At 34.3% G+C, this 20,084-nt stretch overlaps 1 protein-coding gene across 2 annotated transcripts in view; it reads left to right on the top strand.

Annotated features, from left to right (window-relative positions):
- The first annotated feature begins 9,550 nt into the window (after positions 1–9,550).
- LOC143067635 (cyclin-dependent kinase-like 1) overlaps positions 9,551–20,084 on the top strand; it is a 30,988-nt gene continuing 20,454 nt past the window's right edge. The window contains exon 1 of one of the 2 annotated variants that reach the window (XM_076241029.1): positions 9,551–10,119. In XM_076241029.1, the coding sequence (XP_076097144.1) occupies positions 9,952–10,119 (168 nt within the window). In that variant the 5' untranslated portion in view covers positions 9,551–9,951. The remainder of the gene's footprint in view (positions 10,120–20,084) is intronic. The other variant, XM_076241031.1, reaches the window with a different exon arrangement.

A 20,084-nucleotide genomic window follows, 5' to 3' on the forward strand; every position in this document is an offset into this window, starting at 1 on the left:
ATGTTTTTTATAGCCTGATTTAGTAGAGACTTTTCCAAATGAAGGAGGCAATTTAATTTTACAGCATGTTACAGAGTGTTGCTCACAGTACCTGAGGATCTCACTGCAAGTGTTAAAATCTATTGATCCAGCACAGAGAGGTGTATGTTATTATATAAAGATCAAATAAAACTAAAGGAAATTTGGATATGGGAAATAAAGTATTAAAGGAAAGAGAATTAGAAAAAAAACAACTTTTACATTCTAATCCTTGTTATAACAAAGGTAAAAAATATTTGGATCCACCTCTGCTGGTTACATCTGTAAAAAGGTAGGGCCAATTTCCTTTGTATTTGTTTTGCTTACAAAAGTGTGGGGGGGGGCAAAACATTAAAGATTAGCTACATACTCATTAAAATCGGCTGTAAAATGATTGTTTAAAAATGCTATTAAGCACTACATATTGCTGTTGAAAGCATTTTTATTCAAAATTGCAAATTTTGCATGGTACTCTTTCTAGGATGAACCTAGTTCTACATATTCTGACATGGTCAGTACAGCATGCTCAACTTGTCATTTGAGTACTCTAGCAGTCTTTTATTGATATAGATTGCTGGTTCTCAATGGAAACGTATAGGAGTGCAAGTCATACTAGCAGGTAAGGACCTCTCAGTAAAGGTGTTTGAAGACATATTTCCTTTTATGTTTTATACAATAGTACTACAGACGAGGTAGGAAAAACTGCGCAAATTGAAAAGGAAATGTTGAACTATAACATCGATATACTGAGCATAAGTGAATGCAGGTGGACAGGTTATGGGTCAGTTATAACAACAAATGGACAGAAGATCGTTTACTCTGGGAGAAAAGATAATATCCAAAGAGCAGGTGTAGCCATCGTAATGGATAAGCAAGCAAGTAAAGCTATAGAATGGAAACCTATAGATGAGAGAATAATAACAGCAAGATTCCATTCAAAATATGTTAAACTTACTCTGATTTAATGCTATGCACCAACTAACGAAGCAGACATCGAAACTAAAACGGACTTCCATGAAAAGATAAGAAGTGTAATGGAAGCAGTGCATGCCCATGATGTTGTACTGGTTAATGGAGACTTGAGTGCAAATGTAGGTTATGACAACATCGGAGTGAAAAGAATAATGGGTAACAACGGATGTGGAACTTGTAATGAAAACGGAAACCTGCTGATTGAATTTTGCGGACTAAATGATCTGGTTATTGTTGGTACAATGTTCCAGCACAAAGAGATACATAAACTTTCATGGACATCGCCAAACAGGAGAGACAAAAATCAAATTGACCATCAAATTATAAATGGCAGATGGCGGCATTCACTGAACGATGTATCTGTAAAAATAGGGATAGACTGTGGAAGTGACCACTACCTGATTATTGGCAAAATTAAATTGAAGCTCAAGAAAGCTTCGAAGATAAAAGAACTGAGCAGGAAAATTTTGATCTGCAGAGACTGAAGGACGACAAAATAAGACAAAAATTGAATACTGAAGTAAAAAAAAACAGATACCAAGTACTCCGTGAAATTGATGACAATAATGAAAACATGGGTGAAAACATAACTGAAATTTGGGATAACATCAAGGACATTTATACTAAAACAGCTGAGGAAGTATTGGGTTTAAAGAACAGAAAAAACAAAACAGTGGCTGTCAGACAATACATGGGGAAAACATCAAGGAAAGGAAAGCCATAAAAATAAAACTTAATGCATCTAAATCTAACATATTGAAAACCAAATTGAAATCAAACTATAGAGACAAAGACAAAGAAGCTAAAAAAAGGTGCAAAGAATGATAGGAGAAACTATGTTGAAGAACTTGAAAATGAAGCTGAAGAAGCGTCAAAGCGTGGAGAGCTCAGTGTAGTATACAAAACCACTAGGCAACTCTGGTGAAAGTCCAGGAATAACGATGCACCAGTACTATCCAAAGAGGGGAAGCTACTAACTACAGACAAGGAAAAGTTAGATCGTTGGGCAGAACACTTTAAAACTATCCTGAATAGGGCTGAAGCAAACAATGATATACCCGATATTCAACCGTTTGGAGATGAACTTGAAATATACACAGAAGCTGTATGCAAAGATGAGATCCAAAAGGTAATAAGACAACTGAAAAATGGTAAAGCACCAGGCATAGATAACATCAGTGCAGAATTACTAAAATCAGACATACAGTCAACAAGCGAGATACTACATTATCTATTTACCAATATATGGATAGAGGAAGAAATACCAACTGAATGGGACAAAGGAATTATTATAAAACTGCAAAAGAACGGAGATCTGAAACTTTGCAACAACTGGCGAGGAATATCACTACTTTCAATCCCTAGTAAAGTATTCCTTAGAGTCATCAAGAATAGAATAACTGATTCCATTAACAGTAAGCTGAGTAAAGAACAGGCAGGTTTTAGAAATAACATATATGTACCATCTATTTACCCTCCGAAACAACATAGAGCAATCCATAGAGTGGCAGAACAAAAAAGTATTAAACTTCATTGACTTCCAAAGAGCATTTGACAGTGTTATAAGAGAATATATCTGGGACATACTAAGAGCATATGGAGTACCATCAAAAATAATCAATCTGATAAAGATATTCTACGACAAGTATTGTATTACACAACGGACAGCTTTCTGGTTGGTTCACAGTGGATACAGGGGTCAGACAAGGATGCGTAATCTCTCCTCTTCTCTTCTTAATAGTTGTTGACTGGTGTATGAGATCAACATTAGGAAATGGAAACACTGGGATAAGATGGACACTCAACTCCTTTCTTGAAGATTTAGACTTTGCAGATGACATTTGCTTACTATCCAGCAGCAGAGCACAAATGCAAAAGAAAACATCAAGACTGAATACTATGTCAAACAAACTTGGGCTCAAAATAAACAACGAGAAAACGAAAGTCATGTCAATCAACGACCAATCAAATAAAATTCCAGTAAAGATTGGATCCTTAAACATCGAGGAAATAGAAGACTTTAGATACCTAGGCAGCGTAATAAGCAGATATAATGGGACCATCAAAAACATCACAGCAAGACTGAGTAAGGCTAGAACATCCTTTTGTCTACTCAGACCAGTCTGGAAATCGTCATCCCTTGCCAGAAACACAAAACTTAAAATCTACAACAGCAATGTCAAATCTGTACTGCTTTATGGCTCAGAATGTTGGAGAATTATACAAACTGGCTTCAACAAACTGGCTGCATTCCACAATACCTGCTTGAGAAGACTATGCAAAATCTTTTGGCCAAACAAAATATCCAATCAGGAACTATTCAAACTGACAGCACAAAGAGACATAAGAGATGAAATAAAAAAAAAAAAGGAAAAAGAAATGGATAGGCCATGTCTTAAGGAAGAAACCAGCAAACATCGCTAAAGTGTCACTGAGGTGGACTCCAACTGGCAAGAGGAAAAGGGGAAGTCCAAAGGAAACATGGACAAGAAAATGGAAAGCGAGATGAAGGAGGTTGGGGTGCATGGCGAGAATTAGAGAAGAAAGCACAAGACAGAGTGTTATGGAGAGAGCTAGTGTCGGCCTTATGTGCATCAAAGCAAGAAGGACGATGATGCTTAAGTAAGTAAGTAACTACAGACGAGGGGGGAAATCATTTAAAAAAAAATTAAGAACGAATATATGACATTTTGATACAAAACATCGAATGTTAAGTCCCCATTCATATTTAGCAGGTGGAATAACTGGATTATCCACACTTTTATTCAGGTCTGAAGTATCAGTCTAGAATATGACCTTTGTAAGAGACCTATATGGGGTACTGTTTTTTGACTGCTTAAAAAATGCACATTATGTTATCACGTTATTTTTCAGTTTCCCTAAACTACTATATTTGTCTGGAAGCTACCATTTTATTTATTTTTTAAATGGGGGGAGGGACAGGATGACAATTTACGTGAAAAAGTCAGGTTAAATAATTTTAAAAAGGCAGTACCGAATACAGAGTGAATAATAAAAAGACAGGACAGAGTTTACAATAAAAATACATTTTCATCCTAGCCACCCCACCCCCTAAAAATCATTTTTCTTTGAGTCAAATGGAAGCTCCCTTATATAGAATTGTCAGGTACATATATTTATTCAGGCAGTGTGTGCCTATTCTTGATTTCAGTTGTGGATATAGACTGATCAACCAAAACCCTATGACAATGGCTTGATCTCTTGCTTGATCTAATTCTTCCAAGTTACATCAGTCAATATTTTGAGATACACAAAATGTAGTTCATTGATCAGAATATTTCCATGTCCCATGTCAGATATCTGGTTTGTGGTTCGTCCTTCCTTAATTTGTTTATGCTTAGAATATAAGGTTTCAATGACAGATGATATATGCCCCACTTGTTTTTCAGTCTGTTAGTTCTTTATAGTTTGTTCTTTCGTCCGTCTGTTCCACTTGTCTTCCACTTAAGGGTAAAGTTTTTGGTCAAGGTAGTTTTTGAAAGTTGAAGTCCAATCAATTTGAGACTTAGTACACATGTTCCCTGTGATATGATCTTTCAAAATTTTAATGCCGAATTAGAGTTTTTACCCCCAATTTCACGGTCTGCTGAACATAGAAAATGATAGTGCGAGTGGAGATTCCGTGTACTATGGACACATTCTTGTTTTCATTAATTTACGGGGCCGATATTAAACAAAGTTGGCCTCAATCATTATTAGGGTATGCTGTCAGTATGCTTTTAATACATGTATGATTTCCAAAACCAAACTAGAATCAGGTGAGCGACACAGGCTCTTGAGATCCTCTGGTTTATTCAACGCAATGTTTAATTTTACTTCCAACTGCTTGACACATGACACGGGTTATGTTCTTCTCATATATTTTATGATGGTATAATACTAAACCCCTAACGGAATGGATTGTGCCTGATATTCATATGATGAAGACATAATTTTTCAATCAGTTTAATTGAGGTCTTGAGCTTGCATATCAGTAACTGCTAGTAGTCTGTTGTTATTTGCTGAAGGACACCTACGGGCCCGGGAATTCTCGCTACATTGAAGACCCATTGGTGGCCTTCGACTGTTGTCTGCTCTATGGTCGGGTTGTTGTCGCTTTGACACATTCCCCATTTCCTTTCTCAATTTTGTTCGTTGTATTTAATTTATCGATTGAACAAATTTCTTGTAAGTCATATCATGAACTGTAAACCTAAAGTTCATGCTCCATGCTAGAAAGTCGAGCAATGTCATTTGCACAAGTCATAGCCACAATATTAATGTTGCATATTCTCGCACCTATGTTTGACATTTCTAAAGCCTCTAAAATTAAAATATAGTCGATTCCATGGTCGTCGAGATAAACAAATAAAGCTATTCTTATTCTTCTATGTATTGGCTCTGTAATAGATTCAAGGCTATGTGTATTGACCCCGAGACTCGTTAGGGGGCAAATGCAGCTGATCAAAAATCTATATAGAATAATAAAAAGTAAAATAACAAAAACACCGAACTCCGAGGAAATTTCTTTATGGAAAGTCACTTTGCAAAGGGCAAAATCAAATGCCCAAAGTTAAACACACCAAACGAATAGATAACAACAGCCATAGTCCCAAAGAATATAACATTTGCTTTCGGCATATTAAAAGATTTTCGTATTCGTTTTTTTTTTGTAACTGAGTTGACCACAATAACTTCGTACATATGAGGAGTGTTTGCATGTTCCTGTGACATATACAGCCGTTGGAGAAAGACATAGTGGTTGGTTCAGTAGGATCCGAACTCCTCCACTCTCACTATTTACGGTAAATTACAAGAACATTGTTGTCATCTCATCATTTCTTTATAATAATTGCGGGTTTTCAATAACAGCCATGAATCAACTAGTAATTTAACTGCGCCAGTTGAGCCTCTTGATTTGATAGCTTCCTTGTAAGCAATAACCCTCAGTCAAGGAAATCATGATAGGAAATGCACGCTCTTGAATATGTTATCAACTGGGAGATATATACTCCATATGCATGCAGGCGGCTGGTATGTTGCTACATAAAAATGGATAGTTTACAATTGGAAAGCTAAAATCATATCTTTTGTCGAAAAGTTTTGTTCTCAACCGACCCTCATTGTAAATGTCTACATATAAGTCAAGATAACTCGTATAAACTTGGTCGATCCCGTTCCTCCATAGACGACGACCAGCGGATTCACCCGAGGACTGCCGATTGAGTCGAGAGATGGTGCAGTCTTAACTGTATGTATTGTAACATAGACACCAATCTTCAATGTATTAAGTGAGATTAAGTGAGAAGTCATCAAATTTAAGGATAAGTCTAGCTTCTTTTCATTTTTCACAAGAGGCTCCTATAGGAATATAAAAATAAGGAGATGTCGTATGGGATTGCCATTGAGAAACCTATCCACCAGAATTCGAATACAGTAAGTGTAAGCAATCATATAAAACTGTACGACCTTCAAAAATGTTGAGAAAACATCATACCGTATTCATGTCTGCTTCAAATGAATAAGAGAAGAAGTCTGAAGAAGAAGAGCATAGTTGGTTCCCATTAGAATGCTGATTATTTGCTTGTTGAAAAACACAAACTGAAACGATACAATTCAATAGAATAGTCAATCAAGAAATAAACTGTACTTGATAATCTCAGTTTCAGAATATCTTTGTTTCATTAAAATTGTTTTTTTTGGTTTTTTTTTTTAACATGAGTTCACCGACGACTTACTTATTTACTAGTATGAAATGTAAAGAAAACTGATCAAGGCAACTTTTAAAAAAACATTTACAGTGGCGGATCCAGAAATTTTCATAAGTGGGGGCCCACTGACTGACCTAAGAGGGGGCCCGCTCCAGTCACGCTTCAATGATTTCCTATATAAGCAACCAAATTTTTTCCCAAAAAGGGGGGGCCCGGGCCCCCTGGGCCCCCCTCTAAATCCGCCTCTGATTTATCGGGTGGTAGTTTTTGATGATGAATGCTTTGTGATAATCGTCAGGGGCGTAGCTAGGTATTCAGTCAACTTTAGGCACCAATCGGCAGGGGGTCTGGGGGCCGCTCAAGGCCCCCGTCAGGTTTTCAGCGTTTTAGCTGCAAAATTGTATGTACAAAAATATTAAATTTACTGGTTATTTAATCATGATAATTATGATATACATTATGAAAAGTTTGATAATTGTGAATAATTTACCATAACATCTGACTGGCGAATTGAATAACGTAGTACAATCGGAAATATATATAATGTTTTTTTTTTTTTTAAAATGCATTGCCCAGCATAGATCAGCGTATCCCTTTAATTAGGCAGTACACCCTGTTTGGTATTTTATATCTATACCGTTCTGTTTGATATATACGTTAACTTAATTAATAGAACATATTGACGATCCTTCATTAAAAAAAAATATGCACGTAAACACTTATATTACTATATACTAGTAATAAAACTACCCTTTTGGCTAAACATCAACCATCACTCTTTTGAATCTTAAACCTTCAACCTAGCCACACAAACATACAAACACATACACACATAGTCGATGCCTAAGGCAAAAGTTCTGTTCTGTCGTAACAAAATTCAAGAAATTCGTATTTCTGTATATCCTCTACTGTAAAATCCCTACCTGCTTAGGAATTTGAATAATTGTGGTCATTACACGTAGATCTTAGAGTACTCAAAATTACTGGAAGCTAGTTGATTGATTGATTTTTAAACACCCAGTGTCAAATATTTATGCAAGTTCAGGACCCAAAAAAAAGTTTACAATAAATACAACAGGGAGCTAGGTCTTGTCTTGTCGTCCAGGACGAAGGTCTGGAAATTTGAAAATGCCATGCATGGGAAAATGAGGAATTATTGGATAGGAGCAGCCTTTCAGTAGATCAACTACGAAATCCTCATAGAGTGGTATTCTCTGTACAACTAGGCATCGGATTCAATGTCCCCATTCTGACCAGACGTGACTGCATATTTATACATCATGCATGCACAACCAAACAGACGACCAACATTGGCAAGTCGGGTGAAGACAAAGTGGAAAGCTAGTTGAAAACTAACAACTAATTGAAAACTCATGTGTCTCAGTTGTGGTTCATTCAAGTTTTTGTTGATAGAAGTGAAATGATCTGAACCTAAGTTCTAGTTTATAGTTTCTAAATAAGGTAAAATCATAAAAACATTCAATTCTATCCAATATTCCATTTACTAAGGACGAGAAACGTACACTGAACATTCGATAATTAAAGAGTTTTGACAACTTCACTGGCGTTCATCTATAGATGTAACGTTGTTTCTTATTTTTCTTAATAAAAACAAAATATTTGTGAAAAAATTATGTGTAGGCACGTGCCTAAAGTGCCTAACGGCAGTTACGCCCCTGATCGTTACCGTGCACATTTTTCATAGATTTGATGTAAAATATAAGAATTAACATTCAACTATTTAAAAGAAGAAATAAAAGGATGATTACATTATTGTTTTTCTTTGAAAGTTCTTGGTTTAAAACACCAATGTCGTTTATTAAAAACAAAATAAATAAAAAAAAATACACGTAAATACACATGCGCAAGGGTTGCTGTTCTGTGTGAGCCAAGGCTCAATGTTGTCAATGTGTCAAGAGAAACCCGCATACCCGTACCCACCCTTTAATCTTTCTAGAATGTGGACGTTTATTTACAATTTCATGATTAATTTTTTTTTTATCATGTATCATCCCCCCCCCCTTTTTTCTATCATGAAGTGTACCACATTTTCATGTCGGGCCTTATCGTGAGTTTTATATCAGACTGATTGTTACAGTCATGATGGGTTTTTTTTCATGTTTGAAAGCCGTACACTGAATCATAAGTGTTTACAACCGCTTCATTTTAACTACGGACTTGTGGATAGTTGTCACATTAGCAATCATGCCACATCTCTGACACTGAGATAAAAATTATCAGGCATAGACATGTTTCTAAAATTATGATAAAGATTTATTCAGTAGTAATTGTTTTAAAATGATCTAAATCATTAGTTTTTTCTCTTATTTTCGCCTCTCTTTGTATACAATTCAGATATCAGACAAACAATGTTTTTCTAATCTGAAATATTTAAATTTTTCTAAATTAAATATATAAATCAAATTGACTTGGATATAAATAAATAATTGTAAAGTTGAACAGTGTTATGTTTGGGGAAAAATAAAGAAAAAAACATAATTACTAGTGATAATATGGTAAAATATATCAAATCAATAATTCAAATAGCTATTTTTAACTAATTTAGCGGATATTTCTAAGGGAAATGTAAATGTACTAGCAGGTGCTTTTAGCATGTTTGATCACGTGGTTTAGTTACTATGGTCATAACCTCTGCTCCAAAACAATGACTGTTTACATCAGGGATACACAAAATGTAGTTCTAATGAACATGCTGTAAAATGTCATCAATGGAGAAAATACTGAAAGTATTAAGTTTTTTTTTAACTCTTTAACACTGCATTCTATCCGTTTTAGATAATATTTAAATTTCTAGCAATATTAATCGCTAAACTTGTGCATTCGGCGGAAGAATTTTTCATAAAAAAGAAAACCATCATGGCGACGTCTTTTTCTACACTTCATAATGGATAATGAAAAACGAAGAAAAAAGTCAAAGAGAAAATTATTACAATGTTATAACCATATGTAGAATAAAATGGCAGACAAGGAACAATTCAGTGAACTAATTTGTTTGGTAACATAGCAAATTGTATTGAAGTAAGACGTAAAAAACTTGACGTGCCAGTGCGATTTTGCAGTGTTGTTAGTTTATTTCATTCACCCGATCGCACATGCATTTACCTCCATCGCACATTATTGTTTTATACTATCAAGCATAACAGCCGTATGCTAAAAAGTGTCCCCTCTTATCTAGTCACACCAAAAAAGCCAGTGATAACAGCTTGCATTAACTATTCTCTATGACAATATGGAGAAATACGAGAAAATTAGCAAAATTGGAGAAGGATCCTACGGTGTTGTGTTCAAATGTCGGAACAGAGAAACGGGAGCACTTGTTGCTATCAAAAAGTTCATGGAATCAGAGGACGATATGCTAATCAAAAAGATAGCAATGAGGGAAATAAGAATGCTAAAGGTTTGTATCATGGAAATAAAATTATCTTGGTGTCAATTCAAAAGGGAAAATTGAACGACTATTACTAATATTATATACACACATACGCTTGATTCTTCTTCTTCAGTTTCTTATATTTCAATTGTTATCTTACTGTCAAAGTGTTTATTTTTTTGGTGACCTCATTTGTGCACTTGTTTGGAACAACTTTCCTTTCCCAACTTAATTTTCGTCAGAACATTGAACAAAGGGATGAATATATCTGAATATATTAAGTGTAACGGAAGTGGAAGTTTCCACTGGCTTCGTTTTCCCGTTGTCTACCCAAGTTCTGGGATATTGGACAAACTACTCAGTAAAACCACGTAAACATAAAGATGTTTATTTTAAAGACATATATATGGTTGAACATAAGTTTACATAAATAAATATACGGTGGTGGCTAGTCTACTTGTATAAATAAAGGTTCCATATTTGCAAGCCAAAGTATGAGCGTCTGCTCGTTTCAAATCCTTAGTGTAGACTGCCCCGAACCCGGTGAGTGACGTCATACTTATAGTTCCTATGGACAACGAGCCCGGCTGGGCACGTGCCAGAACAGGAAGTCTTGACAAGGATAATTTCATGGCCGGTCTCGAAAGAAAGAGTTACGGAACTACAAGTAATACTAAAGTTAACCAATTTCCCCAAATAGATAGCATAAACAAATAAACAAAGTGACCACCATTACATAAGTTTAAACATATTTATGTATATATAGACAGGGTGTCCCCTTTATTTTTTACTGTATAAAGCTTAAGTGATCTTGTCCACTTTTTATTTGTTTTTTATTTACTTTTATATTCCAATCGGTAAACTTTGGATTTCTGCGCTTTCCATTGTATAAAGCACCCTATATTTTTTAGATTTTAGTTGTGTACAGTAAATCTTAAAAAAATAATAAAATTGAAAATGGAAATTGGGAATGTGTCAAAGAGACAACAACCCGCCCAAATAAAAAACAACAGCAGAGGGTCACCAACAGGTCTTCAATGTAGCGAGAAATTCCCGCACCCGGAGGCGTTCTTCAGCTGGCCCCTAAACAAATATATACTAGTCCAGTGATAATGAACGCCATACTAATTTCCAAATTGTACACAAGAAACTAAAATTAAAATAATACAAGACTAACAAAGGCCAGAGGCTCCTGACTTGGGACAGGCGCAAAAATGCGGCGGGGTTAAACATGTTTGTGAGATCTCAACCCTCCCCCTATACCTCTAACCAATGTAGTAAAGTAAACGCATAACAATACGCACATTAAAATTCAGTTCAAGAGAAATCCGAGTCTGATGTCAGAAGATGTAACCAAAGAAAATAAACAAAATGACAATAATACATAAATAACAACAGACTACTAGCAGTTAACTGACATGCCAGCTCCAGACTTCAACTAAACTGACTGAAAGATTATGATTTCATCATATGAACATCAGGCACAATCCTTCCCGTTAGGGGTTTAGTATCATACCATCATAACATATATGAGAAGAACATAACCAGTGTCATGCCAACAACTGTTTTTAGAATAAATGTGTTTAGTTCCGATGCAAAGACCTTATCAATGACTCAATATTAACGCCAAAATATGCAATCTTTAATGACTTGACAACAGTATCGTAATTATATCCCTTCTTAATAAGTCTATTCAAAGGTTTTGTAAGTTTCTGAGGTGAATACTGACACCTTTGTGCTTTATAAAGAATATTACCATAAAAAATTGGATGTGAAATACCTGAACGTATTAAAAGTCTGCATGTTGAGCTATATCTACGAATAATGTCTTTATACCGATGATAAAATTTAGTAAATGTTTTGACTAGTTTGTGATATCGAAAACCCTGCTGTAATAATTTTTCAGTAATACATAAATTTCTCTCGTTAAAATCTAAAACATTGTTACATACACGAGCGAATCGTACAAGTTGAGATATATAAACACCGTAAGATGGTGACAAGGGAACGTCACCATCTAAAAACGGATAATTAACGATAGGAAATGAAAAATCATCCCTTTTATCATAAATTTTAGTATTCAGCTTTCCATTAGTGATATAGATATCAAGATCGAGAAAAGGGCAGCGGTCATTGTTAGTATTAGCTTTATTTAAAGTAAGTTCAACAGGATACATTTCATTAATATACATACTGAAGTCGTCATTATTGAGAGCCAAAATATCATCCAAATATCTAAAAGTATTATTAAATTTGTTTATCAGATGTTGTTTCGATGGGTCTTTGCTTATTTTTGTCATAAATTGTAACTCATAACAATACAAAAACAGGTCCGCAATAAGTGGTGCACAGTTAGTCCCCATTGGAATTCCAATAATCTGACGATATACGGAATCCCCAAAGCGAACAAAAATGTTATCTAGTAAAAATTCAAGGGCATATATAGTATCAAAGCATGTCCAAATATTGTTCAGGCCTAGATACTTTTACCTTTTAATTGCGTAAATTATTTTATCAGTCCTTAAATAGTTAAGATTTTATCCGTGTACAGTGAATCTAAATTCTAAATTTTTTATTTTTATTTTATTTGTTGAAAACTTTTAGTGCATACAATATAAGTTTTAATTAACTCCTGTCTGGAAAATTCAGTTGCGGAGGTGTTCCATAATTGGAAGTATATACGTACAGAAGAAGAAGAATAGTGGATTGGGAAACAAGTTATGACAACAAATATAAATCCCTTTCCAGCATTAGCTTGCTCTTTTTCGGACATCTACAAGGGTGTCTTTTACATGCTACAGATATTGCTCTCTCTTAACCAAGGTCAGCCATTTATCGTCCCCTCCCGACAGACTCCTGGTTTCTTAAGACCATACGTACTCGCAAATGGTGTCAAGGAAGAGCTAAAAATTTAATCCCTGAATTTTTCTCAGGGGACGGGGTCTGAACTAGAAAACCATTGTGTAAGTAATTCCGATGCACTAACCATTTCACCATGGCTCTTCATGAACATATCAATGAACAGTGGCGAATCCAGCAATTTTAAAAAGGGGTTGTTTCCAACCCAGAGTAAAGGGTTCCAACTATATGCTCCCATTCAAATGCATTGATCGTCCAAACAAAAGGGGGTTCCAACCCCAGACCCCCCCTGGATCCGCCACTGATGGACATGACTCTCTGATGACTGCTTTAATATACATTGTAAGTTATAAACACTTCAAATAATAGAATTGATAAATTTCTAAAGGGAGGGTTGGATTTTGTACATAAGAATAAATATGAATGTTTCTTCTTCTTCCAAGTAAAGAACCAAATTCATATTGCTTGTGTAGGATCTTGCAAAAACTTTGAATTGTGCAGTGTTGCAACACACCAATTCTTCTCATTTGTTTACATTTAAAACAGTTTCTAATTTACATTTCAAACTATACAGGCTGTGCTGTTTGGAAAAAGTCAAGCAGTCATTATGGCTATAAATTTGTCAACTCGAAGATGCAGGAATCTAATTATCGCATGAAACATTTAAATGAAGAAAAAATTCAGAATATACATGGTAAAAGAGTTCTTCTGGTAATGTAAAAGAATCCTATATATTGTCCATCACAAAAAAGCCTTTCGCTAAATATTTTGATTAAAGAGATTATTGATTTACAACATTACATGTAGCTGAAGTGGTGTCAAATATTGATAATTCTATTATGATAATATCATAGTGTTCTTTTTTTGGGTCTTGGAGGCTAAGTGGTCTTAGTCCAACTTCTTAGCCTGTAAACACAGAGATCTTGAGTTCAAACTGTAAATGTGACAGGTGCACTGTGACACCTCTTTAATCCTGCTAATCTCAATTAATTAGGTTTGTCAGTTTTTCTACCAAAGGTCAGTGGTTCTCTCAGGGCACTCCAGCTTCTTTCACCAATAAAAACTTGCTGCTACAAAATACAACAAAAGTGCTGAAAGTTACATTTGACACCAATTTATAATAAGAATTAATCATACTAGGGGCAGGACATCAGAATTAATTAGAATCAATCATACTAGAGCAGGACATCAGAATTAATTAGAATCAATCATACTAGGGCAGGACATCAGAATTAATTAGAATCAATCATACTAGGGACAGGACATCAGAATTAATTAGAATCAATCATACTAGGGGCAGGACATCAGAATTTTTTTATAAAACTGTTGTTTTGTCGTTACCAACATATTTATTAACATCTCTTCCAAATCCAGTTTCCAGTCTTGGAATACATGGTGACGTGTATTACCTCAATGGAGCATGCATGAAAACCCTTTTTCAAAGTTGACATTTCTATAAAATCTTTCAACAAGACTCCCAGTTGCATGTCTAATTAACTTTTTTTTGGTAATTCTATTTATTCTATTACTCACTTCAAACTTTTCAATCTCATGGGAGCAGGTCATGGTTCACACTTAGGATTTTTCCTATTGATGAGTCCAAGGAGTTCTTTGTTGTCTGCCATTATGAGTACAAAAAAGACACAAAGCACAAATCTGAGACTACTTGAAGGATTTGACAGCGAGCTAGTTCAAAGCCAATATCAACTTATATAAAAAAAAATCTGTTTCTAAGACTAGAATATCAATAAGTACATTACACATCCAACATACAATGCAGGGTTCTCGCTAAGGCAAGTCCATGAGTCCTAGACTCATCAAAATCTGTCTGGACTCACCATTTTCAAAACTGGTGAGTCCACAGATGCATCAATATTGAAATATTTTGTAGAAACTGAACACAGTAAAACACAAATATCATCATTTTATAGCAAAAGTTTAAAAAGTAATCTGAATTTAATGTCATTTCATTGCTCTGTTATATAGACCATGGAGGATAAAATATTACATTATATTGCAATAAAATATATTCTTCTTGCTGTTGCCACTTGGACTCACCATGGCCAAAAATGACGAGTCCCTGGACTCGCCTTCAAAAATCCTTAGCAAGAACCCTGCAATGGATTTAGTGTAAAGGCGTCATGAATAGTCAAAGAAAAACATGACCTTGTGTAATGCCATATTAAAGGCTTTGACATTGAATAACAGGGCCAGGGTTTGTCTGAACATATTTTATAACTGTTTTTATACGACCGCAAACATTTTAATTTTTCGTCGTATATTGCTATCACGTTGGCGTCGTCGTCTTTGTCGTCGTCCAAATACTTTTAGTTTTCGCACTCTAACTTTAGTAAAAGTTAATAGAAATCTATGAAATTTTAACACAAGGTTTATGACCTCAAAAGGAAGGTTGGGATTGATTTTGGGAGTTTTGGTCCCAACATTTTAGGACTTAGGGGCCAAAAAGGGCCCAAATAAGCATTTTCTTAGTTTTCGCACTATAACTTTAGTTTAAGTAAATTGAAATCTATGAAATTTTGACACAAGATTTATGACCACAAAAGGAAGGTTGGGATTGATTTTGGGAGTTTTGGTTCCAACAGTTTAGGAATTAGGGGCCAAAAAAAGGGCCCAGATAAGCATTATTCTTGTTTTTCGTACAATAACTTTAGTATAAGTAAATAGAAATCAATGAAATTTAAACACAAGGTTTATGAACACAAAAGGAAGGTTGGGATTGTTTTTTGGAGTTTTGGTCCTTACAGTTTAGGAATAAGGGGCCAAAAAGGGGCCCAAATAAGCATTATTCTTGGTTTTCGCACCATAATTTTAGTATAAGTAAATAGAAATCTATGAAATTTAAACACAAGGTTTATGACCATAAAAGGAAGGTTGGGTTTGATTTTGGGAGTTTTGGTCCCAACAGTTTAGGAATAAAGGGCACAAAGGGTCCAAAATTGAACTTTGTTTGATTTCATCAAAAATTGAATAATTGGGGTTCTTTGATATGCCGAATCTAACTGTGTATGTGGATTCTTAATTTTTGGTCCCGTTTTCAAATTGGTCTACATGTACATTAAGGTCCAAAGGGTCCAAAATTAAACTAAGTTTAATTTTAACAAAAATTGAATTCTTGGGCTTTTTTGATATGCAGAATCTAAACATATACTTATATACTTAGATTTTTGATTATGGGCCCAGTTTTCAAGTTGGTTCAAATCAGGATCCAAAATTATTATATTAAGTATTGTGCAATAGCAAGAAATTTTCAATTGCACAGTATTCGGCAATAGCAAGAAATCTTCAATTGCACAGTATTGTGCAATAGCAAGCAATTTTCAATTGCACAGTATTGCGCAATAGCAAGAAATCTTCAATTGCACAGTATTGTGCTATAGCAAATATTTTCAATTGCACAGTATTGTGCAATAGCAAGAAATATCTAATTGCACAATATTGTGCAATAGCAAGAAATTTTCAATTGGAGTTATCTTTCTTTGTCCAGAATAGTAGTTGAATCACCTTAAATCATTGTTTTATACAATATACAATGTATATTCACTTTTACTACCAACTGATAAATTAAAACAATCTTTACCATTCAGTGATAACAAGCACTTTATTTTACATTTTAATATTTTATGATGTATTTAAATGAGTAGTTATTGTTGCAAACTCCATTAGGAATTTGAATTGAGATCAGTTTTGGAAAAAGGGAAAGGGGGATGTGAAAAAAAAAATGGGGGGGGGGGGTAAATTTTTCTCATTTCAGATTTCATAAATAAAAAGAAAATTTCTTCAAACATTTTTTTGAGAGGATTAATATTCAACAGCATAGTGAATTGCTCAAAGGCAAAAAAAAATTTTTAAGTTCATTAGACCACATTCATTCAGAAACCTATGCTGTGTCAACTATTTAATCACAATCCAAATTTAGAGCTGAATCCAGCTTAAATGTTGTGTCCATACTTGCCCCAACTGTTCAGGGTTCAACCTTTGCGGTCGTATATAGCTGCCCCCTGCGGAGCATCTGGTTTGTTGCTAATATGTACTACTAGGTTGCTGTCTCGTTTAAAAATCATACTAGAAATCTTCATGATCAATTATTCAGTGAATGTATTACAAGCCATTATCACATTGTTTCTAGAATATTAGACAAATAATAGAAAATATTCCTGCTTGCATATAATAAAATTATTTTAAATTACATGTACATTTGTACATATGAAAAAGAAGATGTGGTATGATTCTCCACAATTGACCACATGATACAGAATTTACAACTATACATTGTACATGTAGGTCACCGTACCGCCTTCATCAGTCAGAAAAGCCCATCAGTGGCGGATCCAGAAATTTTCATAAGTGGGGGCCCACTGACTGACCTAAGAGGGGGCCCGCTCCAGTCACGCTTCAGTGATTCCCTATATAAGCAACCAATTTTTTTCCCAAAAAGGGGGGGCCCGGGCCCCTCGGGCCCCCCCCCTAAATCCGCCTATGCCCATGTGCATAGTCATTCAGCTATAAAAGCCCCCAAAATGACATTAAAATGCAATACAATTCAAATGAGAAAATTAATGGCTAATTTACAAATAAAAGAACATTGAACAAATATGTAACACATCAACAAACAACAACCACTGAATTACAGTCTCCTGACTTAGGACAGGGACGTACATGCAGAATGTGGCAGGGTTAATTATGTTAGCGGGGTTCCCAACCCTCCCCTGACCTGGGACAGTGGTGTAACAGTGCAACATAAGAATGAGCTATAAAAATCAGTTGAAAAAGGCTTAACTCATCAGATGGATACAAACATCCAACAGAAACACAGAGTGGACATGGCCAGTGCTTTTATATCCCATGTACAGTACATGCAGAGTTCAGAAAATACATTGTAACTATAAAAAAATGAGTATTGACTTTATTCTCAAGAGACTCTTGTGTACTTTCTGTAGTTTTAAAGACAAGTTCAAAGGGGTTTACCAGGATGCTATGTGAAATATCTAGGGAGAACACTGAATCAGGCATCCTGTTGTTGGCCATGGGTTGCACACCTGAATTGGTATTTTTTTTTAAATGCAGCTTTTGGTTATTATCTTCAATATTATTATAGATAGAGATAAACTGTAAACAGCAATAATGAACAGCAAAGTAAGACCTACAAATAAGTCAACATGACCAAAATGATCAATTGACCCTTTAAGGAGTTACTGCCCTTTATTATGAAATTTTAATAAATTTTGTAAATGTTTGTAAATTTTTTGTTCAGTAAAGTAAGATCTACAAACACATCATTATCACTAAAACACAATTTTGTTATTAATCTATCTGTGTCCTTTGTTTAATATGCACATAGACCAACGTGAGCATGTTTAATATGCACAACGACCAAGGTGTCAGAGCAACACAGGCTCTTTAGAGCCTCTATTTTTCAATAAATATAAATTCGACAAAACAGATGATTTTGACTTTGCCATTTACAAACTTCCTGGTTTTTTTTTACCATACTTAATAACTCCTTTGTTATCAAATTCTTCAGTTTTTTACTGCTTTTCTTAATCTATGATAAATATCATATATCATAAACTGTCTGCATTTAAAACTAAAAATAGAAATTTCCTTTTTGTTCCTCATGTCAGAAGTCAACGAATTAAGCAAATTATTTTGTTGTTACATGGATGGCTTAGCTAAACAAAATTAAATAAACCTTTTGATACAGCTTGCCTGGTAAAGGGACATTATAAAAACTCATCAAGGACTAGACTGTTTTCCTGGTCACACCCTTATGTCATAAACCCACTTGATTTAAATGATCTATGGTCTTGAATACATGTAGGCTTTGTTACTGTATTGATCTAGATGTTAACAATTGACCACTTGCTACACATGCATTGTACAGTGACAGATAAAATACCAAATTTCTTATTGTTAGAATTCTGTACAGAATATCAGTTTTGTTTGTTCTGTTTTTCTTCTTTAATTTGAGTTCAAGCTTTAAAGTTCTATCACTACAAAGTGCTATATATTCTGAATCAGCCACTGCATGTGTAGATGAGATTGAATCCTCCACGAAAGATTCTGCTTTTACAGTATATATGTATATGTATAGCTGTTTTCCTGCAGAACTTGGTGATCTTTCATGGTACCTAAGCCCCCTCCACCAATTAAGACAAGCTGCCACAAGTAAAACTATTACAATCAATCGCATTGCTGTGTTTATTTCATATTTTTATAAATAACTGGAAAATAAGATTGAATACTGAAATTGTATTTTAACTTTGCTTATACCTCTGTAATAATTGTATCATATCATATATTGTCTAGTAATGGGAGAAAAATAGATGTTGCATGCACTTTCTAGCGAAAACTAATCAAGTTTATCCTAATCTCATTCACAAACCCTTTCATCTCAAAGTGAAGCAATTTTATAATCTATATAGAGACTTATTTTAATAAAGGTCACAATTATATCTTATTTTAAAATACATTTCATGAAAGAAAACAATTTTGTTTTCAGTAAATTTGAATAACTGTACAGTTAAAAGACTGGTCTATTCTTTAAAAAAAATTAAGTGAAACATTCTTTGAATTGTAATTTATTAAAAACAGTCACACTTGTTATTCTTATGAAATATATGAAAACAGATAATTTGAATAGAATTATTTTCTGGATGTCATGAATTTAATAGAAAAAGTTCAGAAAGTAGGAACATTATAAAATATTGTTTTTCTTTCCAATAATACATTGATAAAAGATTTAAACTCGGTAAACATTTGATCAATGAAAAAAATAAGTTCATGTAAATCACAGCCTGATAAATTTCCATATAGACCTTGCATGATTTGACTGAACTGAAATTTGTGATAAGCAAGACAGTAGTACTGTACCTACCATTTGATACATGTAGATGTTGGTTATGTGTCTATTGTAAGCTTTTGCACAATGAATACAAAAGAAGTTACAGAACATAGTTATAAGGAAAAAAAATGAATATTTATTATCTCTATTATGTACGTCTGTCTTTGATGGAACGCTGTTATTATTAACCTTTCTTCTATTAATAATTTTTTCAAATTTGAAAAAAAAAAACGTACTTTCTTTATTTCAGGTGAATCTTATTATATAACCT

The sequence above is a fragment of the Mytilus galloprovincialis genome, chromosome 3 (genome assembly GCF_965363235.1).
Source record: "Mytilus galloprovincialis chromosome 3, xbMytGall1.hap1.1, whole genome shotgun sequence".
In the NCBI taxonomy this organism is placed as follows: Eukaryota; Metazoa; Mollusca; class Bivalvia; order Mytilida; family Mytilidae; genus Mytilus; species Mytilus galloprovincialis.